The 9173-nt window shown below is 43.7% G+C and overlaps 2 protein-coding genes across 2 annotated transcripts; one reads left to right on the plus strand and one right to left on the minus strand.

Moving 5' to 3' along the window:
* Positions 1-430: 430 nt before the first annotated feature.
* On the minus strand, positions 431-5662 carry eif2s1b (eukaryotic translation initiation factor 2, subunit 1 alpha b). The gene is made up of 8 exons (XM_070849923.1): positions 5493-5662; positions 3687-3929; positions 3087-3166; positions 2811-2962; positions 2582-2688; positions 2399-2496; positions 2030-2173; positions 431-1083 (listed from the first exon to the last, which is right to left on the minus strand). Exons 2-8 carry the CDS (start codon positions 3925-3927, stop codon positions 958-960), a joined length of 948 nt encoding a protein of 315 aa, XP_070706024.1. The 5' UTR covers positions 3928-3929; positions 5493-5662; the 3' UTR covers positions 431-957.
* A 63-nt stretch (positions 5663-5725) lies between these two features.
* Positions 5726-9076, plus strand: atp6v1d (ATPase H+ transporting V1 subunit D). The gene is made up of 9 exons (XM_070849925.1): positions 5726-5934; positions 6743-6860; positions 6962-7041; positions 7129-7196; positions 7283-7327; positions 7408-7511; positions 8021-8087; positions 8180-8258; positions 8389-9076. Exons 1-9 carry the CDS (start codon positions 5894-5896, stop codon positions 8531-8533), a joined length of 747 nt encoding a protein of 248 aa, XP_070706026.1. The 5' UTR covers positions 5726-5893; the 3' UTR covers positions 8534-9076.
* The last annotated feature ends 97 nt before the right edge of the window (positions 9077-9173 follow it).

The following is a 9173-nucleotide window of genomic DNA, read 5'->3' on the forward strand; positions in this document are numbered from 1 at the left end:
ACCCTCCTGGCTGACAATTTTCTAGACTAACTTCAAAATGTTTTATACCTACCAGTTATTTCAAACCTACAATATGTAAAAAAGATATTTTGTCAGAGTATGCACTACAATATACATTATTGGTTCATTTCTATGGTATGTGTAACATGTAACATAGTTCAGCTGATACTTTGTGGGAGGCGATGGGTCAATTTCAGCCTGCTTCAAACCACCTTTTTGTTTGTGACGTTAACATTAAACCTTCTTTTAAACTTTAAAAGCAACAGAGAGATTACACTTCAGTTTGAGGGTGATGGCAGATTTGAATGACTTTAGATTTGTAGTGGGTGAACCTCTTTGGTGCTGGAAAAATCATTCCAAGGGAATTAAAATTTCTGTCTATCACATGTCAAACAGTCCACTCATAGCAGCTGACAAATACGCACTGAGATCAAAACTTCCAGAACTTTATTGATGCCATGTGAACTTAACAAGAGCAGGTCTTGCCAGTAAAAACCCTTTAACTGGAGGAGGAAACAGCACATAAAGTCACCGCTATGCGACTCCCCTTAAATCAATCACATCCGGTGACCGGCCAGAGATGAAGCGCCACGGATACTGAAGACACTGAGCTCTTAAGCAAGAGGTAAGTGAAGGCCACTGCTTGTAAACAGCTTTTGTTGTTTTTTATTGTTATTCAAATCAGTGTACTTAAAAATAGACACTATAATGATGTTTAAATTGTAATTTAACTTTCCTTGTGTCCATGTCTGGATAAGAAGACGGCTTTCTGTGTTGCCGTCTACTGAAACAAACCTCGCTACAGAACAAACCGGGACGTTTGCCAATGAACTATTAACACCAGTTAATGTTTGCAATGTGAAAGATAACATCTGTTGGACTGAGTGACTGTGGCCAGGTCTGTCCACATTTCTCCTCTCCTGTTTTTCCCACCAGCTTTCCTCAGAGGACCGCCCTCTAGTCCTCCGCCTTGGCCTCCATCTCCTCGGCGTCGTCGTCTCCGTCCACCTCCGCGTTCTCCCGCTCTAACCTCTCCAGTTGCCGGGCGAGCTCCGTCTCATCTGTGTCTGTCACCACCTTGGGCTGAAAGAGAATTATAAAAAAAAAAAGAAAGGTGGCAACGTGTCAAAATGGAGAAATTCCGCAGGGCCCGAGATGATAACTACCATGACCACTATTGGTGGGGAAAAAATAAATCTGACATTGACATGAGTAAAGTAATATTCTGACTACGAGAAAGCACTGCAGGAATAAAGTCAGAATTTTGATAAGTGTCAACTTTTGTCTCACAACTTTTCCCCCTCTAAATTACACCTCTTAAAATCTGTGGCCCGTGTGTAAAGATTCACAGCTGAGGTCAAATAATGACTTTGATGTCACTTCCCTGTGCAAACAGGTCTCGTCGTCAGTGGGAAAACGAAGTAAAATTGCAGTCTGACTTCCTTAAAGGGACACGCTGCCAATTTTCTGCTGGCTTTGTATCATTACAATGTGGGTAGTGTATGCAAATGTTTCACTTTTCCTCTGTGTCGCCTGCACCGACAGCTCTCTGCTCGTCATCCGGCTCATTGCAACAATGAAACCATTACTGGTATTTTACCGTCAACACGGTTATTGAATCAAACAACAGCCCTCGAGCCGGTAAATGTTCTGGCAGGCGACCAGCTGGATGCGGAGCGTGGAGCTCTGGGTGCAGGCGACACAGAGGAGAATAAAACACGGTTCATTTGCATTTGCTACCCGGCTGAAAATATGAAGAGTATGCCTTTAAGTGAAAGTATATATGTTTAATTAGCAAAATGCACTTAAAGTAATAAATGTACAGCACTGATTCTGTTTTGGGATTAATATTACTGCTGTATTAATGTCTGTGTTGCGTTTTACTGCAGATTTTAACCACTTCATATCCTGTTGGGTAGTTTAATCTACAGCAATACACTACTGCTCACTGGGCCCCCTGGCCTAACTGGAACTTAACTTCCGTTTTTGAAAAACACTAAACGCTAAGGGATAAAGAGAAGCCCCTCACCTCCATCTGGATGTTAAAGACGCCTCTCTTCTCCTCAATCTTCTCCTTGATAGCAGCCATGGCCTGGTTGAGCACAGACAGGCCCTCTGTGCGCTCCAGAGTGGTCGTTGTCATCACGTAGCGAGGGGGAGCGATCAGGTTGATCTGCCAAGAACGACACCACGCCAGGTCTTACTAACGTCGCTTCGCAGGCACAGAGACCGACAGCTTTTACACTTTTACACAAAGTACACCTACGGCATCAGGTTAAAATAAGCAGCTCCTCCTGGTCTGACCAGCATGGGAAAATATTAGTTTTTCGTTCATGACTGAGGAAAGGAAAAAGTTTCCCTGTTCAGCATCAGTGAACGAGTCATTCGGCCTTGTTACCTTGATGGGCATGGCCTCTGTGGAGCAGCCCAGCCCGGCCCGCAGGGCCTCCTTCACCGCATCAATGCCTTCATACCCGTAGCACGCCACTTCAATGTCTGCAGGTTGGAGAACAGACCAGTTTGCACCCATACTGTGTGGAATACATAATGGTCAAAGTGACTTAGAGATTATTGTTGTTACCTGCTCTGATTTTAACAGCCTGTGGGGTGAGACGCCTGTTGATGTTATCGATGAGCACATTCCTCTCTTCCTCTGTCAAGTCCAGCCCGTCCAGGATGGCGGGATCTCTGGGGAAAGGGAAGATACGCGACATTTGATTTCACATCAATGGATGAAACATTGTTTGCATACATTCGCCGTGTCTGCTTTGTGTGATTGGCCTCGCGCGCCGCTCGGAGCGACCACTTACGACACGGCCTGCTTGAAGACGTCATAAGCCCCGTATCCCGGCCGCTTGTATTTCTCATCGAAGACCCAGGCGGTGCGCTGGTACAAGCTCTCTAGCTGCTCGTCCTTACTGTACTCCAGCACCTCTGCCACGTGTCGCAGGATGCTGTACACCTGTGAACGCACAAACCAACCCGCATCGGCTCAGTGCAAAGCGACAAAGAGAAAAACCGGTGACACATACAGAGAGGCAGTGCGCCGTTTGGAGAACAGGCCTCTGGGAAATAATTTGACTTACAGTTTTAGATTTGGTGAATTTATCTTCACACTTGATGGCCTCCTCTGGTGACACTCTTCTTTTTGATAAATCAATGTAACCTGAAGACAAGGCAGAGAAAAGATGCTGTAATATTTTTTCATGGCACGATATGAGCAGAACATTCTCAACGTTAGAGCCAACATGGTTAAATCACTACAGCAAATCTTTCACTAAACAATGTCTGGTTTACTGTGATCAGCCTAAGCAAACATTTTGGGCTCTGAGATTAGAGTCTTTATTGTCCCTAAGAGAGATTGGTTTTCCAAAGTCTGTACATACTCCACACAGAAGCTTACAGATATCACATTATCTAAACTCCATGAACAAGTATCACCGTATCAGGGAACATCACAACAATACTACTATAGCCGTTGTTACTTTCTAATTCAAAGACCAAAGAGGACATCGATCGTTCCACCTCATCTTGTCATTAAAGTTCAGTCACCAATTTCTGCTGTGGTTGGTGCATTTCTGACACTGGCAGCCAAAAGGTTTCCTGCCCTTTGTGCAACCCTCCATGCAGGCTGACACCCAAAGACCTTCAGCTCTGGTGGTTTGAGCCCTCCAGCCTGCACTCACCCTTCTCTTTGTCTACTCGGATGACAACCACGCACTCATTGCGGCCTATGCGGATGAGCTTGTTGATGGAGCGGATACGTCGACGCGACAGCTCGCTGAGGAGGATCATGCCCTCGATGTTGTTGTACTCCAGAAGGCTGACGTAGGCGCCCATCTCGGCGATGGACCTCACGTTCACCATCACTACATCCTCCACCTCTGGGAACCGGTGCTGGTAAAATCGACAGCTGAGCCCCGGCATCGCTGGGAGAACAGAGACACACACACAGGGGTATGATACCGAAGCAGGGCGTCACAAATCCTCAGAAATGGGATCAGCCGCCAATTTTAGACATCATGATGGATTTGCACGTCATGAAATGTATCCGTCAGCCTGTAAAAACTGAAGTTTAATGACATCATAATGGATTCTGTGTTTCTGGGTTGAGAAAATAACCCTGATTTTCTAAAATCAACCTGAATGATGAGTTGTTTAAGCTTGAAGACTACACTTTTGTAACAGAAAGTCTGTGTTACAAACTGGATGTGTGGAGCATTTATACGGAAAGGGACACGTCCAAAAAAAAATGCAATGACAATGTATGTAAGGGAAATGTAGGCTTAAACTAGAAACTTAGGGTCAGGATATCTCAGCCTCTGCTGCTTTGGCAATATTACATTTTCATTTTGTTTTTTTTCTCTCTACAGCTTCATTGTGCAGCTCTTTAATTAGTGACTTTACCAGAGCAGCGGTTCCCTGCCTGGGAGATATCTGAAAGGTTATTTATCTTTCACTGCTCTACTTATTTGATTTATTTGAGATACTTCATACTTGACCTGTTTAAACAGTATCGTGGCATCCACACTAAGGCCATAACCTGTGTTGAAGTAGGTGTTGCTTTATTTTTGAGGGGACACAGAGGCTGGGAGCCTCTGATCTACAGGCCACAGGAGGCAAACAATGCATCAAATCCTGGTACACAATGACAGCACTCAGGGTGGTTTCAGGTCTGATTCTGAGCTGCTGAGCTTTTAACCACAACAACAACAACAGTGACTTGGATCTGAGATGTTGAATAAAAATAAAAAAAAATGCCTGTGGAGACATTAAGTAACTATAAATGGACTCAGATCTATTGCTACATCATCAGTTCAGGTCAAGGTACCAGTCAATTATTTCCAGCATAATCTCAGTTGCCAGTTTCCACCTACAAATAAAAGCAGCCTCTTTGTAAAACCTCTTCAATAAAACCCATCATGAACATGGTTTGGATCACTGTTTGGACGATATTATCGTATTATCGTTATGTGACACATTGTTAATTCTGCTTATCTGGGTCTTTTTTTTCCACTTCAGCAGGTCAAACGGGGGAGTTTAGCCTGGCAAATGTGACATTAGTCAAATATATTAATAAGATATTAACAAGAGGAATACGTGGAATGGCAGCGCAGGCTCTGACGCTTTTATTTCACATTTTAAGCTGTAAACGGGATGATGCAATGCAGACACAACGAGAAGCCTCTCAGTGTTTCAAGTGAGAGCGAAAACTGACAGTAACACGAAATAAGAAAAAAAAAAACACTGTGGAAACAAGAGGAGCAAGATAACAGCACTTGAAGCTAGAAGCGAAATACAGCAAGAGTTTAACGCAGCATAAGAACAATAAAGTGTTAGCTCAGTATCTGTTAGCCTCCTAGCTAATTAACCCGGTTCACTACTCACATGCGGCACATGCACCGCTGTCGATGCTAGCAGTTAGCTAGCCGCTAGCAGTCCCGTGTGTTCGTCACTGCCCGCTAAACACCTCCTTTATCAATTAAACTCACCTGTGTCATATGGTTACAGGACGATACGCCGGAATGTTCTGTGCTGGAAGTGTTTAAATGCCCTATTATGTGTTTCTTCGTAGATTTTTTAATGAAAAAGTCGGGCCCGCTAGCTCACATTCATGGGTGTGCTAATTTTCGCGACCCGGAAAAGATCGTCAGAGCTTTTCCGACGCGCGCATGTGCAGAGCGGGTTCGGTTCAGTCACATGACCAGAGGCCAGCTGATCATCACGGACGGGCAGTCGGACAAGATCACGAATATATCGGCTCGATCCGTGCGTCTAATCCTGCACGAAAAACAACGAGCTTTGTGAGGCTACTAGAACAGAATAAAAGCTAACGTTTCGGTGTTAATTTAAGGAAACACAAGACCGCAATCATCGACCAAAGGACGCGAAGATGTCTGGAAAAGAGAGGATCGACATATTCCCCTCCAGAATGTAAGCAGCTTGTTTGCTAGCTAGTAGCTAACCCAGTGTAGCTTCCTAACCAGCTTCTATGATGCTGTTTTGTTGACTTATTGCTTTACAGTCTGTCAGATTGATGATCTTATCTGCTGGAACACACACTTAGTATCACACGAAGGGATCACAGTCTTGCTCTGCAGTGGGATTCAAGTCTAAATATAAGTTATATAGTTATATCAGTGCCAGAGTGCTGTGTAAAAGAGGAAGAGTCCTTTTGTCATGTGATATTTTATAATATGTCAGTGTGAGCTGTCAGTCTGAAACACACTGACCTCTAGACAGACTTAAACATTGTGCAACTTGAGTTCATCAGTGGGATGTCTGTAAGGTTTAATCTTTTCCCCATATTGATTCAATCAAGTCACCTCAAGAGTACTTAGACTCTGAGGTCACCGGGCTACTTTGAATAAACATAAATTATGATTTGATAACATAATCAACACACAAATAGGATTTACAAATCTGTGACACTCATCTTTAGTATATTTATTGACACAAAAGCGTAATGTGATTTCAGACCTCATTTTTCTGACAACCTGAGTCAGTCTTTTAACAGTAAGTGAAAACCAAAAACCTCCCCTCACAAAAGTAATAGATCTGTGGTTAAAATGCCCACAAATTCATCCCAAAAAAAGGACCTAGACTGCTAAAAATGTGGCTGTGAGGGTCAAAAAAATGTACTTAACTTCTGTAAACAGTTGAATCCTGCATGCGTATAATGTAGTTGGTGAGGTTTAAACACAGCATTCAAAATGCTAAAGTGTTTTGTTCTGGCTTGCAGGGCTCAGACCATCATGAAGGCACGGCTCAAAGGGGCTCAGACCGGCCGCAACCTGCTCAAGAAGAAGTCGGACGCCCTCTCCATGCGCTTCCGTCAGATCCTCCGCAAAATTATCGAAGTCAGTCGAATACAGCTCACAGCTGACTTTGTTCTCCATGCGTTTATTTCTTTTATAACCCTGAATGGTTTCCTAAAGGTGGACTTGTCCCTTTTCCTCAGACTAAGACTAAGATGGGAGAGGTGATGAGAGAGGCGGCCTTCTCTTTGGCTGAAGCCAAATTTACAGCTGGAGACTTCAGGTAAGGATCAGAGAGAGATCGTGTGCCATGTGTTGTTGTGTTTAGGACGGATGGATCTGTAACCATCACCTGTGATTCTGTCCACAGCACGACTATCATCCAGAATGTCAACAAAGCCCAAGTGAAGGTCCGAGCCAAGAGAGACAACGTGGCAGGTTAGCCTAAAAAATATCACCTATTCCCTTTTTACAATCACTGCAGATGAGACAAGCGCTTACATACATGATTTTCTCTCTTCTAGGTGTCACCCTTCCTGTTTTCGAGCACTACCAAGAAGGCGGGGACAGTAAGTCGGACGTGCAGACAAAAATGAGTTCATGTGATGACTGACTGATAGCGAGTGCTCACCCTCGCCGTGTCTTTCAGGCTACGAGCTGACTGGTCTGTCCAGAGGAGGAGAGCAGCTCTCCAGGTTGAAGAGGAACTACGCCAGAGCTGTTGAACTCCTGGTGGAGTTGGCCTCCTTACAGGTAGGGGGTGCTGTTCCAAATACACTGAGGTCCATTCGGCTTAGCTGTATTATTTCTCCAGTGAAACAGACAGTGGGGGAAAGTTAGACATTTAATCAAGTATTATTTTTTATATTTCCTTTGAAATGTTCTTTTTTTTTTTTAACATACAGTCAAATCAGTTTAGCCAACAGCATAAAGTAGTTAATATTACCTTCACAATAACCTGCTACGTTAAAATGCTGCTTAATGCATTAATAATAAAAATCCAACAACATAATATTAAAGTGTATATGTAGAAATGCTGTGACAGTCATAAAGGGGCATTCTGCATTATGAGCACTTTTTAAATATTTGCGAAGTAGATTTTGTTTATGATGCTCATATAGAGTCTTTATCAATATTTATCAGTGGACATTTGAGTGTGTTTCTTGTTCTGTTCAAAAATTACTGCAATTTTTCTGCATTGTCAGTAAAAACTGAGCATGATTAAGAGATTCTGATACACAGCGGCCTCTCTCTGTCTGCAGACTTCCTTTGTGACTCTGGATGAAGCCATAAAGATCACCAACCGGCGTGTAAACGCTATTGAGCATGGTAGAGTCACACTTTACATACAGATACAGCTGTTGCCATTTTTCTTCAAAGAATGAAGACTTACTGTTGCTCCTCTTCATCCCACTCTGCAGTGATTATTCCCCGGATTGATCGCACCCTCACTTACATCGTCACAGAGCTGGACGAGAGAGAACGAGAGGAGTTCTACAGGTAAAAAAACACGTTCTAGCTGTCTAATTGTGTTAAACTGTGTCCCTCTGGCCGACCTTATTAACATTTACACCCATTACCTAACCTTGTGTTTTTGTGATAATGCTGAAAACGTTTCCTCCCCTGCCAGGCTGAAGAAGATCCAAGAGAAGAAGAAGCAGCTCAAGGAAAGGACGGAGAAGGAGATCGCAGCGCGGCTGGCGAAGCTGGGTCCCATCGCAGAGCCCAGCAACATGCTGACGGAGGAGACGGATGAGGACCTTCTGTTTGAGTGAAGCGCTCTAAAGGCTGGCCGTCACCGACTTCACCCATCATCCTATTTATTCTGTGCCTCTGAGGCCACGTTTATGTCTTCTTTATGACGCCAGTGATGAAAGTTGTGTTTTTGGTGTACTCGTCTGTGATGATTTGTCCCGTTGTTTCAGTGCTGGAGAGCGCTGCGTGTCTCCAGATTTGTCGCTGTACAGAACCGAAGTGTGGACACACTTGGAGAGAAGTCACTTCACTATTATAAAGTAATATGAATCTAAATATGTTTACACATGGTTTGCGAGTGAAATTAACGAAGCATTCCGTGTGACGAAGAAACTTATTTCACCTTCCTCACAACATTTAGAGCCATTGCATGCTGTAAAGTTTAAGGTGGTTGTAGATGGAGTGTGTGTGTGTGTGAGTCTGTGTTGTGGAGGCCCGTCCCGCGGGGTTGTTCTTGTTACCTCATTTGAGGATTTGAGTTTACCATTTGTGACCCCGCTGTAAAACTGTGTGCAAGTCAACAAAAGCCCCCACGCTTCATCCAAATAAAGACATCATCAGTATCCAGCCAACGCCTCAATTCTTCAAGGTGAGATTCTACAGGTTGTTACAGTTTTACAATCAGGCTTTTAAATTAACGTAGCGGATTTTCAAGCCCAT

Source organism: Pempheris klunzingeri, chromosome 18 (genome assembly GCF_042242105.1).
Source record: "Pempheris klunzingeri isolate RE-2024b chromosome 18, fPemKlu1.hap1, whole genome shotgun sequence".
NCBI classification, from domain to species: domain Eukaryota; kingdom Metazoa; phylum Chordata; class Actinopteri; order Acropomatiformes; family Pempheridae; genus Pempheris; species Pempheris klunzingeri.

Bases quoted from the DNA above. Each gene is read 5' to 3' on its own strand.
- eif2s1b (XM_070849923.1), bottom strand. From the start codon at position 3,927: ATGCCGGGGCTCAGCTGTCGATTTTACCAGCACCGGTTCCCAGAGGTG. The intron at 3,167-3,686 runs GTGAGTGCAGGC...CCTTGTCTTCAG, and splicing joins CCGAGTAGACAAAGAGAAGG to GTTACATTGATTTATCAAAA. The intron at 1,084-2,029 runs GTGAGGGGCTTC...ATTCTCTTTCAG, and splicing joins TCTTTAACATCCAGATGGAG to CCCAAGGTGGTGACAGACAC.
- atp6v1d (XM_070849925.1), top strand. From the start codon at position 5,894: ATGTCTGGAAAAGAGAGGATCGACATATTCCCCTCCAGAAT. The intron at 6,861-6,961 runs GTCAGTCGAATA...CCTTTTCCTCAG, and splicing joins TCCTCCGCAAAATTATCGAA to ACTAAGACTAAGATGGGAGA. The intron at 8,088-8,179 runs GTAGAGTCACAC...CCCACTCTGCAG, and splicing joins TGTAAACGCTATTGAGCATG to TGATTATTCCCCGGATTGAT.